The sequence below is a fragment of the Myotis nattereri genome (genome assembly GCF_964212035.1).
Source record: "Myotis nattereri genome assembly, chromosome: 5".
In the NCBI taxonomy this organism is placed as follows: domain Eukaryota; kingdom Metazoa; phylum Chordata; class Mammalia; order Chiroptera; family Vespertilionidae; genus Myotis; species Myotis nattereri.
In genome coordinates this window covers 21,987,723-22,006,744 of record NC_138080.1, presented here as the reverse complement: position 1 = coordinate 22,006,744, position 19,022 = coordinate 21,987,723, and the positions used below count along the sequence as shown (strand labels likewise).

General features: G+C 56.7%; 1 protein-coding gene across 6 annotated transcripts; it reads left to right on the top strand.

Moving 5' to 3' along the window:
* Nucleotides 1-6,204: 6,204 nt before the first annotated feature.
* On the top strand, nucleotides 6,205-18,862 carry HOOK2 (hook microtubule tethering protein 2). 6 transcript variants are annotated; one of them, XR_013995973.1, is made up of 23 exons: nucleotides 6,205-6,370; nucleotides 6,897-6,982; nucleotides 7,052-7,124; nucleotides 8,191-8,241; nucleotides 8,349-8,481; nucleotides 8,564-8,631; nucleotides 8,982-9,044; nucleotides 9,338-9,418; nucleotides 9,511-9,671; nucleotides 9,755-9,895; nucleotides 11,039-11,240; nucleotides 12,248-12,358; nucleotides 12,466-12,553; nucleotides 13,179-13,248; nucleotides 13,911-14,048; nucleotides 14,123-14,210; nucleotides 14,407-14,441; nucleotides 16,437-16,519; nucleotides 16,599-16,702; nucleotides 16,921-17,031; nucleotides 17,100-17,171; nucleotides 17,252-17,575; nucleotides 18,535-18,862. XR_013995973.1 is itself a non-coding variant. In XM_081090888.1 (22 exons), exons 1-22 carry the CDS (start codon nucleotides 6,326-6,328, stop codon nucleotides 17,399-17,401), a joined length of 2,151 nt encoding a protein of 716 aa, XP_080947014.1. In that variant the 5' UTR covers nucleotides 6,205-6,325; the 3' UTR covers nucleotides 17,402-17,701. The 6 variants fall into 6 exon arrangements, 5 of the variants coding, with proteins under 5 accessions (XP_080947014.1, XP_080947013.1, XP_080947015.1 ...); XM_081090888.1 differs by lacking the exon at nucleotides 18,535-18,862 and having other exon boundaries at nucleotides 16,602-16,702; nucleotides 17,252-17,701; XM_081090887.1 differs by lacking the exon at nucleotides 18,535-18,862 and having other exon boundaries at nucleotides 17,252-17,701.
* The last annotated feature ends 160 nt before the right edge of the window (nucleotides 18,863-19,022 follow it).

Here is a 19,022-nt window from a genome sequence, read left to right as displayed (position 1 = left end):
CACTGGTTGGCAACCGCTGGTCTGTGGTATCAGTTGTATGTGGCTGGCCTATATGCATGTGCTGTTTGGAGTTCATATGGCTAACTTATTCCTGTCTGGTGTTAATGTGTGTTTGTGTGTGTGAGGTCCATGGCTTACCTGTGTGAGGTCTGTGTGTGTGTGTTTTTGTCAGGGTGTCTCTGTGCCATTGTGTTTATGAATGTCTCACTGTGGCCTGTCTGGTGTGTGTGTGTGAACTCTGTGGCTGGTGTGTGTGCATGCGTGCTAGCCAACAGGTTCTGTCAGGGTGTTTCTGTGCCAGCATGTTTATGAATGTCTGGTTGTGGCCTGTCTGCCTCTCTCTGCTTGTTGTATCTGTCCAGATCATATGTGTAAATATGTCCGTTTGTCCTCTCCTATTTGTCCCATCTGTCAGTGGGCCTGACATGTGAATGTTACCAGTGAAGTAGTGTGTATCTGTAAGTCTTGGTGTCCTTTGGAGCCTTCTGAGTGTGTGTACAACTTGCAGAGGGGCTCTCTGTCATTGTATGTGTGTGTCCTCTCCATCCATCTCAACATAGGTTTATGTTTTTCCCTTTTGCTTCTGAGTGTCTTTTTGATGATCTTGCTAGTATGTGAGTGCATGTGCACATGTTGCTTTGTCTTGTGTGTTAGGTCTGACAGTGTCTGAACACCCCTTATACAGCTGGTGCTGAAAGTGACTGTCTCTCTCTCCGAGTCTGTCAACATGCATGCGTTGTCTGCTTATGTCTGATGCCCAGCCCTCTGTGTGTGTCCTGTGTGTTTCTGGCCTGTCACATTTGTCTCAGCGTGTGTGTGACCATGCCACTGGATCAGCCAGGCTTGGTGCTCACCTGCATGTCTCTCTGTGCTTATGGCTAGTATGTCCATCTTGCCTGTACGCCAAGCTGATTCATCCTTGTCACAAACACCCGGCCTGCGTGCTTCTGGCCTGTGGATGGCTTTGTGTGTTTGGCAGCATTTCAGTCTTGCTCCTGAGTCTGCCCTGCCACTGTGTCTGTGAGACAGCCGTTGCTGGGTCATCTTGCCCAGATGTGTGTCTGACCCTGTCACTGTGTCCCAGGTTGGCAGTCTCCCTGTGGCCAGGGGTATGTGTGTCTGGACTGGCTCTCTGAGTGACCGTACGTGTACACTCCTTGCCACCCCCCACCAGTCTGGCCTCCCTGGGCCATGTTTACTCTGCCCCTAGCTGACTTCTGCCCTGCCCTGGGAGGGGCTGACCCTCCCGTCTGGTCTGTCCAGCCAGCAGTCCACAGGATGTTCCCTAGACGCTGCTGCCTCCGCCAACATCCCTTCCCTCGGGCCACCCTTGGGTCAGGACCCAGGCGTCCAGGGCAGCGGGGGGGGTGGGGCTGCAGCGTGGGGGCCTTGTCAAGGCCCCAGAATGAGGGTGGGGGTAGGGAGGCGACAGGCCCAACAGGTTCTGCTTCATTCCTGTCCCGCCTCTCACTTCCTGGGTGCCTGCCCAGGGCAGGGGTGGACAAGATGAACCCCAAGGCCTCAGAGTGCCTGGGTGGGGCAAGGCCTGCCTGGCAAGGACTTGCTCCTGCTAGACACCCTGACACTCAGGCCTGAGAGACAAGAGGAGCCTGGGTCCTTCTGTGGGCCAAGACCCCTTCCTGCTTCTGTGCCCAGCTCTGGATGCAAAATCTCATCCATTATTCACCTAATCTCCATAATGCCACTATGAGCTGGACATAACTCTCCCCCATTTTCAGGTGGGAAAACAGACCTAGACAGCAAGGAGAGCAGAGGCAGGATCTGAACCCAGGTCTCGGTATGCCAGCCAAGACTGCCAGCCAGCGCACCAACCGCCTTCCTTTTTCTCTCTAAAAATGGTACATGTCGGGTGAAGTATGAACCTGGGCCCCCAGGAGGCTCGGCTCAAGGGGGCATGCGCCCAGCTTGCTCTGAGTCAAAAAGAGCCCCTGGATGAAATGAATAAGAAAACGGCTTTAACCGTTTCATCGCCATGAGAGGCTCTGCCAAAACTTCCTGTGGGCTGTGGGGGAAGGGCCGAGGCTGGGTTCCCGGAGGCCTGGTGGGGGGAGGCTGCCAATTCAAGAGGGGAGGGGAACCCCTAGTGACCTTGGCTAGGGCCAGATAGGGGATGACATCCCCTCTCCACCCCCCCCCCGTTAGAGGGGAACCCCCTTCCCCAGACCAGGAGGTCCCCAGGTTTTGGTTCTCAGCCCCCTTCCCTTTGAGGGGGTCTCAGAGTCCGCAGCCCCCCTCCCCAGGGGCCTGAGTCACACCAGGGGAAAGCCGAGAGGGGTGAGTCATGGGGGCAGGAAAGGGGTAGCAAGGTCCGCTGCGGCCAGGGGACCACCAGCCCGGCCTGAGTCACAGGCCGGGCCTCGCCGACCCCAACCCCCTTCCCTGGAGACCGGGAGCGGGAAGCGCGTGATCTGCCGACCAGGGAGCCGGAGGAAGCGCAGGAGCGGAGGACACAGGGCGAGCGCCCGTCTGGAGGAAAGCTCCAGTTCCCATGGTAACCGGAGGGGGGGGGTCTCGGTTCGACAGGGGTTCCTCCCGCGGCAGGGACGGCCCCCAGGCGCGGGGGGAGCCCCTGCGCTCCGTCGAGGGGCCTCGAGTTTCGGGTCGGGCAGGAAGGGGTTAACGGCGCCCCGCTCCCGGGCTTCACCCGCGCCCGGAGCCCCGAGGCCCGGGTGGGGCCGGGCTCTGCCCCGCGCGCCCAGCAGTCGCCCCCGCACGCGCACACTCAGCCAGCCCATCCCTGTTCCCCGCGCTCGCTCGCACGCACGACCGCGTCGGGCTCCACGCACGCAGCGATCCCCGTCGTGTCTCACGTCACGCACGACGCACGCGCCCCCGCAGCCGGGGCGGGAGCCTTCCCAGCAGAGCCGGGCAGGACGCAGCGCGCCCGACCCCGTGTGCGCACATCGCGTCCCCACGGAGCGCCGTGTCCCGTGACTTGAGTGCGCCCCCCAGCAAGGTCATAGCCCGTCCACGGCCCCCCGCCCCCCGCGCTCCCCGGGATGGGAGACACGGCCACGCGGTGGCAACGCCGTCAGAGCCCAGCCAGCCCTGCAGCGGACGGGATGGGGTCACAGAGACACAGACACACCTGGCACCCACCGTTTGTGGTGGGGACACAGACGGGCACTCACAAAGCCACACCATCACCATCAAGACAAAGTAAGCCACGCCCTGGCTGGTTTGGTTCAGTGGCCAGAGCGTCAGCCTGCGGACTGGAGGGTCCCGGGTTCCATTCCTGATCAGGGCACACGCCTGGGTTGCCGGCTTGATCCCCGGTGGGGGCTTGCATGAGGCAGCCGATCAGTGATTCTCTCTCATCATTGATGTTTCTATCTCTCTCCTTCCTTTCTCTCTGAGATCAATAAAAATATATATTATATATATTTTTTAAAAAGACAAAGTAAGACACTAAGTCTTGGACATGGAGACCCATGAGGGTCATGCTGTCATAGGGTCATTACAGACAGGGCTCATGAAGTCAAGTAGGGACAAACCCAACGGCCACATCCAGTGACATCCATATTATTGTGGGGACATGGACAAGCCAAGGACACATGAGAGGATCACACTGTCACAGAAAGATATATGATAGAAAGTAGGACACATTCACACAGAAACACAACCTAAAACCACATTGAGGTACTGGTTGTCACATACTTCTCACACAAAGAAAGACATAGGTATATAGACACAAAGCAAGGTCTCAATAGAGAGCATGTACCCCAGCCCCTGACAGCCCCCCCCCCCATCCCACACAGAGATAGCCTGTTGCATAAAATTCCCAGGGCTCCAAGACATACCAAGACACACACCTACATGTGCATACAATCACAAACCCACCATCTCATACCTACAAAATGTGAGCACGCTTTACATGGACTCAGACATACAGACGTGAGGAGGGGGACAAGATGGAAGTTTCTGGAGCAATGTGTTTGGAGTGCAGAGCGCCTGTTAGAGTCCCCCATGGTATGTGGCATGGTGTCCACCTTATAGCTGTAGTCAGCCCTGGGGGAAGGGCACCATCCTCCAATTATACGATCCCAGGGTCCCCATCCCAGCCTTCATGACTGGGTCTCTGCCCAGATGTGAAGGCTGGAGGGTGCGGGCGGGGGTCCAGCTGTGGCCGCAGGGAGGGGTTGAGTCACCAGCTTCCCAGCAATACTTCACAGGCTGGGCCCAGCTGTTCCTGGAAACAGAAGGGGGTGGGGTCCCCAAACTAGCTGGGGGCTCCTGGCCCAGACCTGTACACTCTGTCCCTATGAAATGGGGGTCTCCAGACCATCCCCACATTTGGGGGACTTCCCCCACCAAAAGTGGGGTGTTGCATCCTTCCCCCAAATACAGAGCCCCTGCCACAAAATGAGGGCTTGTGACCTCTTTCATTGATCCCCAACAGTATGACTCCCTGCATCCCATTATAGCAATCGCTGCACGTTGGAGCTCCCTTGCACCCCAAACGTGAGATTCCTGCTGCCCCAAATGGAGGGTTGTGGCTCCTCTCCCAAATTGATGGCACACGGACCTTTCTTTAAATATGGGGATCCAGGTCACTTGTTGTCTAGAATGCCCATCCTATCACATCAGCATTAGAACAATTCAAGACCATGCTCCAAATATTTGGATTCCCGGATTCCTCTTAAACATCAAGATCCCTGCGGCTGTTGTGAACATTGGGGACCCCAACCTAAATATATGGTGATTCCAGTATGTCCCCAAACATTAGGCAACCAGGTCCTCTCACCAACACTCCCACCCTCCAGCCCCCATCCTCGTTCAGCAACAGCCCTAGTTCCTGGCTCATCTTCCACTTCTACCCGGGGCCAGGATGGCCCATTTCCCCCTATTGGCGGCACCCTTCTCCCCGGTGGGTGCGGGATGCCGGAGCCAGCCTCAGCGGTTCCCACGCCCGCCGGAAGGCCGCCCGGTCCGGAAGCCAGCACAGCCTGCGGGCCCCGGTCCCCTTCCCCCAGCTCCCCCTCCCACCCTAACCCCCCCAGCTCCCAGGGGCTGGAGGCTGAAAACAACACGGGAAGGGGACGTGGGGGTGTGGACGAGCCTCCGAGTGGGTGCGCGCGGCTGCGCATCTCAGTGGGCCGGGGCCGCGTGTCTGGCGGCAGAGTGCGTGTTTGTGCGAAGCGGCGTGGGGGCTGCGGTCATCCGGCCGAACCCGCTCCGCGGCAGGGCTGGCGGAGCCGGACTCTGCGTTGCCGGGATCAGCGCCCCTCCCCTCAGACCTAGACCCAGCCCCGAAGCAGAGCCCGCCCTCCCCTCCGGGGACAGCTAATAACCTCTAATTACTGCTCGTGATGCCGCCCGCCCCGGGGGGAGGGGCTTTCGGAGAACTCGGGCGTCGGCGGGCGTCGGCGGGCGCCGGCTCTACCGCTCCTCCCGAAGCCGGGTCCACCCAGCGCCTGTTTCCCCGCCGGTGAACCGAGAATTAAAACACCACTTGCCATCTAGAGTCCCGGGGAGATTCCAGCCGCTTACATACGAAAATCGCGAAGCGCAGGGACTGTATACTGTAGGCACTCAATAGATGGTGGCTGCGATTGTATTGTTAACTGCTCTGGTTCTTTCCTTTGAGCCCCCGCCCTAGGCCGCCTTCCTGCGGCCTGAGCGCCCCCTGGTGGGCGCGGGGACTCGGGCGGCCTGGCCTGGGCTTTGAGACCCGAGGACCCCTGCCCGGAGCTCGGGAAGGTGAAGGGGCGGGGAAGCCCCGTGGAGGACGGATCCAGGCTGCGCAAGTGTGTTTGTCCATCACCACCAGGACGTTGTCTGGCTAAATCACCCTGTCCTCGACCTAGGACCACATCCATGTCCCCTTATCTACCCCGGGCAAGACTCCCGAGGCACCTCCACCAGGAAGACAGACAGACCCCTCTGAGACCCCCCGCTCCAGGTCCAAAGGATGTGTAATGGCTGCCCCTTCCCCGCGCAGACAGCAGGATTTCTCCCGGCCGAAGGGAGGCTGAGGCACGATCCTGAGGTCCCCGCTACTCCCCCTCAGTCCCCCCTCTAAAGAGCAGGGTGACACCGGAAGCGCAAGGTTGGCGCAGACTGACCCCTAGCGGCAGGGCGGGCGCCCGAACGCTGCCCGGAACCAAGATGGCAGCCCTGGAGGCCTGAGAGGGCGCCGCGAGGCGATCACGTGTCCGGGGCGGGGCCTGGCGCCTAGGGGGCGGGGCGGGGCGGCGCTCTAGGCCGAGCGGGAGGTCGAGGTTGCGGGCGCTCGCTGGTGGCGGACCTGGAGGAGGCTGCGGTGGCCGGGCTCCGCGGCCGGGGTCGAATCCGATCGGGAGCCATGAGCGTGGACAAGGCCGAACTATGTGTGTCTCTGTTCACCTGGGTAGGTCGGGGGTGGGGCCAGGGGCAGGTGAGCGCCCGTTCTTGCCGCCCGGGGGCCCGGCCTTGGCTCGGCTCACCTTTCGTCCTGGGGCTGGGAGGAGGAAGGGGGTCGTCGGCTTGCTGGGCCGTTGGACTCTGACCTGAGCACCCGCCCCTGTCACGTAGAAGGTCTGCGTGGACAGGACAGGTGAGGTCCCGCCCCTTCGTTACTGGGTCACGTGGGGCTGGGGCACAGGTGAGCTGGCCTCGTGACCCGACGCCTGTGGGAGCAGGTGATTTGGTTCCGCCTTCGCTTGGTCGCGGGAGGTTGGTGGGACGGAGGTGAAGTGAGGCCACGCCCCCTCCGGTCCCAGGTGAGCAGAGGTCACTCCCCCAAGGACCTGGCTTGTGGAGCAACAGGCCAGCTCCTGTTCAACCGTGCAAGCTCAACTGTGTGAAGTTCACGCTGACCGACCAAGTCTGCAAAGGGGAGTGGCTCAGTGACCCAGGCCCTGACGCTGCCTGTTGCGCTCTGCTCTTCCCCACAGTTGCAGACGTTCCCCGTCCCATCCCCCTGTGCCAGCCCCCAGGACCTGAGCAGTGGCCTGGCCATAGCCTGTGTGCTGAACCAGATGTGAGTGAGGCTGAGGGGGAGGGCCCCAGAAAGGTCTCCCAGCAGCTCATTCCACCTTCTCACCTCCAGAGACCCTTCCTGGTTCAACGAGGCCTGGCTCCAGCGCATCTCAGAAGACCCAGGTCCCAGCGGGAGGCAGAAGGTGATAGGTGGACTCGCCTGGGTTCAGACTGGTGAAGAGATGATCAGAGAAGGGTCAGATAGACATAGTTCCTGGGCGGTGGACAGACAGACAGACCTGGTTAGGAAGAGGGATAGATGTCTGGTGATCAGCCAACTTTATTCCATTCGTCTATGGAGCAGGCCTGGGCATGCAACAAGGAATAACAAAAACCTGCACGCACAAACATAAATGTTGACTTCCAGTGGCAATATGTTGTGTGAAGACAATAAAGCAGGCCAGGAGTGAGAACAACTGGGGGTTGGTGGACAGTCACTCCAGATTGGCTGATCTCCGTGTAACATTTGGGGGAACGGTATTCCAGGCTAGGGAACAGCAAGTGCAAAGGCTCTGAGTTCTGAATGAGCTTGGTGTGACTGAGGAATGGTAGAGGAGTCTGAACAGGAAGCAAAGGAATGGTGTGTGAGAGCATCAGGGGCCCGGTGGGCTGGGGCAGGGCGGTGGATTCTAAGTGCCGTGCAAAGCCAAGGAAAGGTTTTAGAAAAGGAAAGACCAACCTGGCTTGGGCTTGAAAAAGCTCCCCCTGACTGTTTCCAGAGGAATGGAAAGTGGAAGCTGGGGTAGGGCTGATGCAGTAATTCAGGGAAGAGATAACAGTGGCTGGGGCCAAAGGGTGGTGGAACAGACGGTGATAAGTGATTGGATTCTGGGGACATGGGAACAAGATGAGCAGGTGGATAAAAAAGGCAGGCAGGCAGGCAGGCCAGGCCTAGGAGAAGAGACATTCAGATGGAGAATGAGGCCAAACAGGATGAGATGACCAGGGATTGGCAGGGGAGGTGGAAAAAAAAAAAGGATGGGGTAGATAGATTCAGGGTGAGGGTTGCCTGGCCCCTTCTGGGGGGGCTCTGGAGGGGGGCAGCCTGTAGGGTGGGATTATAGGAGAAATGGCTTTGGGGACAGGAGGATGGAGAGGGTGTCAAGGTGGATCATGGAGGCCTTGAAGGCTGCCCTCAGAGGGCCCAGCTCATCTCAGCGCCACCCCATTTCCCTCCAGCTCATGATCAAATTCCTTGTCTCTCCTCAGGTCAGCAATCTGAAGATAATCTTACAGACCCTGGTGGAGTACTCCCAGGATGTGAGTAGCTGTAAAGGGATTTAGGGGGTTGTATTGGGAGGCGGAGAAGAGTCTGTGAGCCCCTGACACTCACCCACTCACCCACCCCCCCTCCCACCTGTCCTCAGGTCCTAGGACATCCCATTTTGGAGCAGCACCTCCCAGATGTGAGCCTCATTGGCCAGTTCTCAGACCTTGGAGAGCTCGGCAAGCTGCTTCAGCTGGTGCTGGGCTGTGCCATCAGTTGCGAGAAAAAGCAGGGTATGGGGGTTAGGGGGTCCCTAGGGGAAAACCCGAGGAAATCCTCCTCCCCAATCTCAGTCTCCTCAACCTTGACCCCCAGAGCACATCCAGAGGATTATGACGCTGGAGGAATCGGTTCAGCATGAGGTGATGGCAGCCATCCAGGAGGTAGGAGGGGGTGCCCAACATGGCAAGGAGCTGCAGGGGAGGGCACGTCTCCAGGGCAGAGGCAAGTGGCCACAGGCTCTGCCCTGGTGAGGTCGGGCCTTTGCCTGGAACTCAGCTGGCCGGATTTCCCTCTCATATCTGCCAGCCCCTCCCAGCTCTAAGTCACAGTCACAGGGCCAGTCTTCTCTGTGTGTGGACCCATGGCAGGGGGCAGCCTGTAGGGCGGGATTATAGGGAGAAATGGCTTTGGGGACAGGAGGATGGAGAGGTTCTCAGGATGGATCATGGAGGCCTTGGAGGCTGCCCTCAGAGGGCCCAGCTCATCTCAGCGCCACCCCATTTCCCTCCAGCTCATGGTCAAAGACACCCCTGATGCCTTGTCACAGGAGACCTATGGGAACTTTGACAGCCAGGTAAGGGGTGGGGCACCTGGTTAGGGTACCAACCCCATTACTGATTCTCTGAGCTGCCTGAGTAGGAGGGGCTTGTGTTTGAGCCTGAAAATTACCCCCATCCCTCAGGGGCCTAGCCTCTTTTCCTGGGTACCCAGGATTCCCAAACGACCTTCCTCCAGGATCCTGAGGTCCCAGCTTTCTCCTAGATCCTGAGGGTTTCTTGAATCCCTCCTCTCTGCCCCTAGAGCTCCCAGCCTCCTTCCCCAGTCTCCTCCCCTCCATTCCTGAGTTCCTTGCCGCCCCCCTATCAGTCCCGCAGGTACTACTTCCTGAGCGAGGAGGCTGATGAGGGGGATGAGCTGCGGCAGCGCTGTCTGGACCTGGAGCGGCAGGTGGGGCTGAGGTGGGGACAGGTGCTTCTAGGGCAGGGTTATCTTGCATAGCCCCCTTCTCAGCTCTAGCTCGCTGCACCCCCTGCCCACAGCTGGTGCTCCTGTCAGAGGAGAAGCAGAGCCTGGCGCAGGAGAACGCAGTGCTGCGGCAGCGGGTGGGCCAGCCAGAGGGCGAGGTCGCCATGGGCCTCACTGCCAAGAAGCTGCTGCTGCTACAGTCCCAGCTGGAGCAGCTGCAGGAAGAGAACTTCAGGTGTGGGCTGCTGGGGCTGGGGCCAGGCAGGTCAGGGGTTGGGGTGGGTGTGGCTCCCTCACATGCTCACCCCCACCCCCCAGGCTGGAGAGCAGCAGGGAGGATGATCATCTGCGGTGTGTGGAGCTGGAGCGGGAGGTCACTGAGCTACAGCAGCGGAACCAGGCCCTGACCAGCCTGGCCCAGGAGGCACAGGCCCTGAAGGATGAGATGGATGAACTGCGGTGAGTGGTGGGTCTCTGGGTCCCCACCACACACCCCCATTGCCAGAGTGCCCCTCTGATGCCACAGTATCTCTGTAACCCTGAAATGCCCAGTAGACCCCCATAATGCCCTCTAGACTCCATGCCATCCTAAACCCCACTGCCCTGTTCTGGACTCTGCCACGTCCTCTGGATATCACCAAGCCCCCTGGATCCATGGTGTCTCCCAGGACCCACCCAGTGTCCCCCTGTTATCCCATGTCGTATCACCCAGACCTCATAGCATCCCTGTGATCACAGCAAGCCCAAGCCCCCCACAATGCTCCCCAGATCCCACTACATCATTCTGGGTCTTATCTTATTTTTTTTAGAGTGAGAAAGAACATCGAAACATCAATGTTTGTTCTTCTGCTCATTCATGCTTTCACTGGTTGTCCTGACCGGGGACCAAACCCGAAACCTTGGTGCATCAGGACGATGCTCTAACTGAGCGATCTGGCCAGGGTTCCCCAGCCCATGCCTCAGGATCCATGGTGCCCTCCAGGACCCCACAGTGCAGCAATCTTGCCATCCCTTGTAATTCCCATTGGGCCCCCCATGACAGGACTCTACGTGACTCCACAGTACCCTGGCAACCCCTTTGTGCTTAGTGGGCCCCCACAGCACTCGCCCCCTCCCTCGACCTCACTGTGCCTTCTGTAACCTCAAAGGGCTCCCCCGGGGCCCCACTTCTGTAATGTTAAAGTAAGTTCAAGGATCTCAGTGCTCTGGCCCCAAAGCTCTCCCATGGCCCACCATCGCCCCTGCACCCACAGTGCTCACATCAGCCCCTCAGTCACCTCATGACTCCAAAGTGTCCTTGGGGCTCCTCCATCCCTCTGGGCCCCCATCATTTTCCCTGTAACCCCACAACCATTCTGTGTCCCCACCACGGTGCCACCACTGAGCATCCCTGATTATGACCCTGGCTAGCATTGACACTTAGGCTCCCTTTATGCCCCCTAAAAACTTCCAACAGTACCAGGACCATGATCTTCAAGACCCACCATCTCTAACTCAAATGCTCCCAGGCCGACATGATCCCTTCTGCCTTGAGGGTGTTGTGTCCAAGCTAAACCCTGACTTCAGATCCCAGCCACCTCTCCCACTTGCCCCCTCCCCCAGACAGTCCTCGGAGCGTGCTGGGCAGCTAGAGGCCACGCTGAGCAGCTGCCGGAGCCGCCTGGGAGAGCTCAGGGAGCTGCGGAGGCAGGTGCGGCAGCTGGAGGAGCGCAACGCTGGCCACGCAGAGCGCACGCGGCAGCTGGAGGAGGAGCTGCGCAGGGCTGGCTCGCTGCGCGCCCAGCTGGAGACGCAGCGGCTGCAGGTGCAGCAGGGGCTGGGGTGCCTGGGGGCTGTACCTGTATCTGGGCCCTCACGGCTCACTCCCTTCGCTTTGGGGACCCTCACGTGCTCAGCCCCTTAGAGATGAGTGGTCGCTATGGTTTATATGTATGGTCACGCCCTTTAGGCAGGCCAGCTGCTCTCTAGGTTTTGGGCCTTGCTCCTTATCTGAAGCTCAGCCCCTCCAATTCTTTGAGGCTGGGTCCTCTGGCCCTGCCCCTTCACCTTAACACCTTAAAAAAATTTTTTAAAAAATTCAGAGAGGGCCGAAACCGGTTTGGCTCAGTGGATAGAGTGTCAGCCTGCGGACTGAGAGGTCCTGGGTTCGATTCCGGTCAAGGGCATGTACCTGGGTTGCGGGCACAGGATGTGCAAGAGGCAGCTGATTGATGTTTCTCTCTCATCGGTGTTTCTAACTCTCTCTATCTCTCTCCCTTCCTCTCTGTGAAAAATCAATAAAATATATTAAAAAAAAAATTCAGAGAGGAAGGGAGAGGGAGAGATAGAAACATCAATGATGAAAGAGAATCATTGATTGGCTGCCTCCTGCATGTCCCCACTGGGGGGGATTGAGCTCGCAACCCAGGCCTGTGCCCTGACTGGGAATCAAACTGTGGCCTCCTGGCTCATAGGTTGACACTCAACCACTGAGCCACACTGGGCACCTTTTTTTTTTTTTTAATCCTCACCTGAGGACATTTTTTCCATTGCTTTTCAGAGATAGTGGGAGGGAGGAAGGGAAGAGGGGAGAGAAACATCGATGTAAGAGAGACACATCGGCCGATTGCCTCCTGCACATGCCCCAACGGGAGGCAGGGAGCATCTTGCAACCCAGTTATGTGCCCTTGACCGGGAATCAAACCTGAGCCCCTTTAGTGCTGGGGCTGATGCTCTAACCACTGAGCCACCAGCCAGGGCCCTGCCCTTTACCTTGAACTCAGTCCCTGCCCCTCTTCCACTCTGCCATCCTTACACCTCCCCTCTGTTCAGGTTCAGGAATTGCAGAGCCAGCAGCAGGAGGAGGCCATGAAGGCTGAAAAATGGCTATTTGAGTGTCGCAATCTGGAGGAAAAGTATGAGTCGGTAACAAAGGAGAAAGAGGTGAGGCTGAGGTCCTACCACACCTGCCCCCCCCCCACCCCCCTGTCCATCATGGGGTAGCCCATTCGAGTGGGCCTCAAGTGGTGTCTTGCACCCCTTCCCTCCAGCGGCTGTTGGCTGAGCGGGACTCACTGCGGGAGGCCAATGAGGAGCTGCGCTGTGCCCAGCTGCAGCCTCGGGGACCGAGCCAGGCTGGTGAGTTTGGGGCCCATCCTGGGATCCTGGGAGTATGTGTGGCCTGGGGTGCTGTTAGGCAGGCAGAAAAGGCAGTGCCTCGGGGCCTGTCTAGGCTGGGAGCAGAACTGGGTCCTGCTGGAGAGACACTAGAGGGGCAGGTGATAGGCCGACAGAAGGCGGGAGCTGTCCTCCTGAGCTCAGGGTGGGCCAAGCATCACGGCTCCTTGCCAGGCTGGAGGTAATGGTGGGGGCTTATATCAGGCCAGGCTTTTGTCTGCACTTGAGCCCTCAAAGATGGTTCTTGGCCCCAGCTGGTTTGGGTCAGTGGATAGAGCATTGGCCTGTGGACCGAAAGGTCCCAGGTTCGATTCTGGTCAAGGGCACGTACCTCAGTTGCAGGCTCCTCCCCGGCCCCGGCCCTGGTTGGGGCTCATGCAGGAGGCAACCAATCCAATCTATGTATTTTCTCACATCAATATTTCTCTGTCTTTCACTCTCTCTTTCACTCTCTAAAAACTAATGGGAAAATATCCTCGAGTGAGGATTAAAAAAACAAACAAAGAAAGATGATTCTTGGACTGAGGATCTTAAGGATGGGAGTGGAGGCTGTGCAGCTACTTGAAACGTTTCTCACATTCTCCAGACCCCTCGCTGGATCCTACCTCACCGGCTGTGGAAAACCTGGCAGCAGAGATCCTACCTGCAGAGCTCAGGTATCCTGGGGTCACTCAGAACTTTGGCCACACCCTGGCCTGCCAGTGCCCACCCTCAGCCCCGTCCCCAGTGCAAGCACCTGCCATAACCCAGCCAGCTCAGTTCCCAAGTCCTACCTGGACTCCTAGGCCCACCCACTCCTCATTCTGCTCTTCCCTTTCGGGGGCTCTAGCCCTATTGGCGGCTTGCCTCTCCAGGATCCATCCTCAGTGCACAAAGCAGGTCCAACCCATCTGGCTCCACTGGCCACACAAAACCCCTGCCCCAGCCCTGCCCATATTGGGTTCTGCTCCCAGGGCACAGCCCTGAACTCAGTGTAGCTCCTGCTAATCAGGGCCCTGTGCCCTGCCCAGATGGGCTCTCCCATCGCAGCTCTTCCCATTCCTGCGTCTTCCTTCCCCACAGCCCCTTCCCTACGTGTTCAAACCAGTTCCTGTATCCCCTCCCTCGCCCAGCATCGCCCCTAGGCCCAGCTCCTAGGCCGGCCCACTTTGGTCCCCAGAGCTCCACTCAGAATACCTAGGCCCGGTCCCCAGGACTCTAGGGCTGCTCTAGGGTCTGGCCGGGCCCCTCCCAGGGCCCTGTCCCTTTCCTGGTCCCCTCCGCCCGCTGCGGGGTGACTGGTCCCAGCAGCGTTCACTCCCTGGGGTCTGCTCCGCAGGGAGACGCTCCTGCAGCTTCAGGGAGAGAACAGGCGCCTGTGCCAGCAGGAGGCGGCCGACCGCGAGCGGCAGGAGGAGCTGCAGCGCCACCTGGAGGAGGCCAACCGTGCGCGCCACCAGCTGGAGACGCAGCACCGGTGAGCGCGGGGAGGGTCGGGGAGGAGGCGGCGGAGACCTGCGGCCAGGCACTGAGCGGCCACCTACCCCGCAGGCTGAACCAGCAGCAGCTACTGGACCTGCGGGTCCAGGTGGAGGACCTACAGAAGGCACTGAAGGAGCAGGGGGGCAAGAGCGAGGACGTGAGTGCCCACCTCCTTCCTGCCTGGCCCGCCCTCCTGTCCCCTAATAACCCTCTTTTCTTTCCCCACCTGCTGCCCGATGCCCCATGCAGTCCATTGTAAGTACCACGGGCCCCGGGGTGACACCTGTGTCCTCACCCCAGAAAAGGGCTGGGACCTCTGGACCCCACTGACCCCACCGTCTTCTCTTCCCTAGCCCGCCCTACTGAAGAGGAAGCTGGAGGAACATCTGTGAGTCCCAGAGGGATGGCTCTCCTAGTGGTGGGGGCGGCTGGGGCAAAGGTGTGGTGGATGGGGAGGTGTCATGGAGAATCCTCTGTGAGGCGAACCAGTCAGCAGAAATACAGACAAAGTTCGGGTCTCGTGGGGCCTTAAAGGCGACGGGAAGCAGTAAAGACTGTTTTGGGGGAGCAGTGGAGAAACCACAGAGAGAATTTCATCAAAGTAGTCTCACTTTGCTGAAAGCGATAGTCATCTTTTACTTTTTTTTTTTTTTTTAAATATATTCCACTGATTTTTTACAGAGAGGAAGGGAGAGGGACAGAGAGTCAGAAACATCAATGAGAGAGAAACATCGATCAGCCGCCTCCTGCACACTCCCCACTGGGGATGTGCCCGCAACCAAGGTACATGCCCTTGACCGGAATCGAACCTGGGACTCTTGAGTCCTCAGGCTGACGCTCTATCCACTGAGCCAAACCAGTTAGGGCCATCTTTTACTTTTTACATTATTAAAAAAACTATTTTAAATAGTGATCACATTTATAGTTTAAAAACCAAAATGTATACCTCCAGTGTCCCCTCCTCCCCCCACTGCCCCCACCCTGACTCATTTTCCACCCTATTCTACCCCCATTCCTATTAGTTTATTATGGCAATCCCTCCAGAGGATTTTTTCCTTTTCTTTTTTCAGTTACAGTTTGCATTCAATATTATTTTGTATTCGTTTCAGGTGTACAGCATAGGTGTTAGGCAATCATTTATAAAGTGTTTCCCCCTCAAGACTTTTTAAAGCAAATACAAACAAATATGAATATTGATTTTAATTTTCAGTCCTTATTTACACAAAGGTGGTATAATATGTGCTAGTCTGTACTTGCTTTTCCTATTTAAGATGACAGAGAAATTTCTCCAAATAAATCATCATTATTTTTTATAAATATAGCAGCCTGGTCCTGGCCAGGTGGCTAGGTTGGTTGGAGTGTCATCCTGTGCACCAAAAGGTTTTGGGTTCAGTTCCTGGTCAGGGCATGTATGGGAGGCAACCAATCGATATTTCTCTCTTCCCTCTCCCCTTCCTCTCTCTAAACTCAACAAACATATCCTTGGATGAGGATAAATATATGTATACACAGCAGCCTGCGTCAGCTGGGTTTCCATGGGGAACCTAGGCCTTCCTGAAAACGATTTGGGTGGTGGCTTTCTCAGTTCTGAGCAAGGATGGAATGTAGCTGAGGCTCATGCCGAGCACAGAACAAGTTATTTCCTTACAGAGGCTGGATACTTGGAGGCATTGGAGCTTAATGCTCCTATAAAATTCTGGGCCAGAAGGGCTGGTCTGTAGCATTTTCTGTGAAGATCATAGTGTATTTAACTTGTTCTTTCTAGGTATTTACAATTTCAAACAAGGCAACCGAGTGTAAAACCTTGCATATGCATTGTTTCACCTGCGTGCAAATATATCACAAAAGTGGAACTGGTGACTCAGAGGGCACATGCCTTTGTAATTTTAGTAGATGTGACTATTAGGTGTTTTACTATGTTTCACGTTCAATGCACAATAACAGTGTCACCTCCAGGGAGCGTTATTAAATCTTTTGTGTTTTGCCACTGGTGGCAAAGGGCACTAAACCTAGGTACAACTTGTAGTTTGCATTTCCTTTTGTTACAAGAGATTGGCATTCTAGAAAGATCGCTGGCTGTTGGGTGGAGCTTGGAATTGAGGGGTTGAGAGTAGAACAATCCCTCTAGAGGGTAGTGGTGGGTAGTGGTGGCTGGATCAGAATGTGAGGTGTGAAACAGAAGTGGACAGAGGGGGGCTGGTCTAAGGGCCACCTGACTAGGGGTCTGGAGGGTTGTGGTTCTGGTGGCAGAGGAGGCAGTGGGGCCAGAGCACACAGCCGCTGTGCTTGGGAGGCAGGCGGAGAGGCCTCTGTAGCCGGGCAGGGACACTTCCCGCTGGGAATGCCTCGGGTGCCACCACCGCTGCTTGTCCCCTGCCCACAGGCAGAAGCTGCATGAAGCGGACCTGGAGCTGCAGCGGAAGCGCGAGTACATCGAGGAGCTGGAGCCACCCAGCGAGGGCAGCAGTGAGCCGTGCTCCACAGCCGGTGGGTGGCAGGGGATCTGAGCTTGGCGTGCACCTGAGGGGCCACTTTGTTCCCCCAGCAGATCGGCGAATCGAGGAGCTTCAGGACAGCCTGCAGAAGAAGGACGCAGACTTGCGGGCCATGGAGGAGCGGTACCGCCGCTATGTGGACAAGGCACGCACGGTGAGGATGTTGAGTGACCTCCCGTCCAGCCGGCCGCCTCCCGCTGGGTCACGCCTCCCACAGTTTGCACAGCTCTGCCCCCACGCCCAGGCCTGTCATACCCCGTATGTCACAGACTTTTACACCATAGCCATGAGTTGTCACACTCAACACACTCCACTGTGCCCCACAACCTGTGAAGCCAGGGTCACCTTGGCTGTATCTTTCCCAACCCCTAGGTCATACAGACCCTGGAACCAAAGCAACGGCCACCTGGGGGGGTGCTTCCGGACCTCCACACCTTGAGGACACAGCTCCGGGAGCGGGAAGTCCGAATCCGACACCTGGAGGTGGGTGCCCGCATCCCTCCTCACTGCCCCCAGCATATCCAGGCCCTTGACTCTTGCATCCTTGGCAGATGGACTTTGAGAAGAATCGAAGTCAGCGGGAGCAGGAAGAAAAGTTGCTCATCAGTGCCTGGTATAATATGGTGAGTGCACCAGCACCAGCGCTGGAGTGTCGGGGGCATCCCCTGGGCTCATCTAATGCCAACCACACCCCTCTCTCCAGGGCATGGCCTTACAGCAGCGAGCAGGGGAAGAGCGGGCGCCTGCACATGCTCAGTCATTCCTGGCACAGCAACGGCTGGCTACCAATGCTCGCCGTGGACCCCTGGGACGCCTAGCATACTTGAACATGCGCCCTGCTGACAAGCATTGATGGACCTCAGGATCCTGCCCACCTGCCCAGCCAGTCAGGGCTTAATCCTAGATCCCCCCAACTCCCCCAGGGCTCAGCATCATGCCTGGGTCAGCTGCTTGAGAGCCTTGAGGTCATGACCTGTGCCTTTTGTTCTCCCTGGTGAGACAAGCTACAGGACAGGGCTGGAGGCAGGTACGGGTCTGTTCTTTTTAGCAATGTGATTCTTACCCTTAATATTCTTCCTGAGGCTAATGAGCTGCCAGGATAGAGAGAGTGATTTTATATTTGAGAAGAAAAATAATAAAGATTTTCAATCTGCCCTGGCTGGACTCTGGGCACTGAGGTGGGGGAGAGAATATGGGTCCAGGACTCAGACCACTGCTTTTTTTTTTTTAAATATATTTTATTGATTTTTTTACAGAGAGGAAGGGAGAGGGATAGAGAGTTAGAAACATCGATTAGCTGCCTCCTGCACATCTCCTACTGGGGATGTGCCCGCAACCCAGGTACATGCCCTTGACCGGAATCGAACCCGGGACCTTTCAGTCCACAGGCTGATGCTCTATCCACTGAGCCAAACCGGTTTTGGCTCAGACCACTGCTTTTTAAGAAAGGCCTGGGCTTGTGGTCTTACTAAAGTGTGAATGACTGATAGTACCCAGTGAGAGGTGAGAGTCATATTTGCGTTTGTGTAACTGTGCATGTGTGGTGGGTTTTAAAGAAGCTTCAGACAAAAATCCCTGCCTTATGAAGCCATTATTTCCAATGAAGGGAGACAGACAATAAAGGAAATAGATAAAAAAAAATTTTTAATATATATTTTATTGATTTTTTACAGAGAGGAAGGGAGAGAGATAGAGAGCTAGAAACATCGATGAGAGAGAAACATCGATCAGCTGCCTCCTGCACACCTCCCACTAGAGATGTGCCCGCAACCAAGGTACATGCCCTTGACCGGAATCAAACCTGGGACCTTTCAGTCCGCAGGCCAACGCTCTATCCACTGAGCCAAACCAGTTACGGCGGAAATAGATAAAATTTTATGTGAGAAGTGCAATAGAGAAAAATAAAGCGGACATAAGTGATGGGGATGCAGGAGGTAGACTGTGATTAAAAAAATTTTTTATAAGTATTTATTTGAGCCCTCGCAGGTTTGGCTCAGTGGATAGAGTGTCAGCCTGCAGATGGAAGGATCCAGGGTTCCATTCCAGTCTAGAGCACATACCTTGGTGGCAGGTTCCCCGGTCCTGGTTGGGATGCATGCAGGAGGCAACCAATTGATGTGTCTCTCACATCAATGTTTCTCTCTATCTCTCCCTCTCCCTTCCACTCTGTAAAAATCAATGGAAAAATATCCTTGGGTGAGGATTAACAACAATAGCAAAAGTAATAATAATTTATTGGAGCCAAATTGACAGCATGATGGGGAGCAAGATCTCAAATGCTCCAGGAAGTGGGGATTTTTAATAAAAGGCCAGCAAAAGAAGTCTAGCCAAGGAATTGATATAATTTAAGCAGAGACCTGAAGGTGAGTAAGGAAGGGGCCATGTAGGTATCTGGGGAAGAGCAATCCAGCCAGAGGGAACACCATGTCAACGGCCCTGAGATGAGACCTTGCTGGGTGGGTTAGAGGGAGTGT

Bases quoted from the DNA above. Each gene is read 5' to 3' on its own strand.
- HOOK2 (XM_081090887.1), top strand. From the start codon at position 6,326: ATGAGCGTGGACAAGGCCGAACTATGTGTGTCTCTGTTCACCTGG. The intron at 11,241-12,247 runs GTGCAGCAGGGG...CCCTCTGTTCAG, and splicing joins TGGAGACGCAGCGGCTGCAG to GTTCAGGAATTGCAGAGCCA. The intron at 14,442-16,436 runs GTGAGTCCCAGA...CCCTGCCCACAG, and splicing joins AGGAAGCTGGAGGAACATCT to GCAGAAGCTGCATGAAGCGG.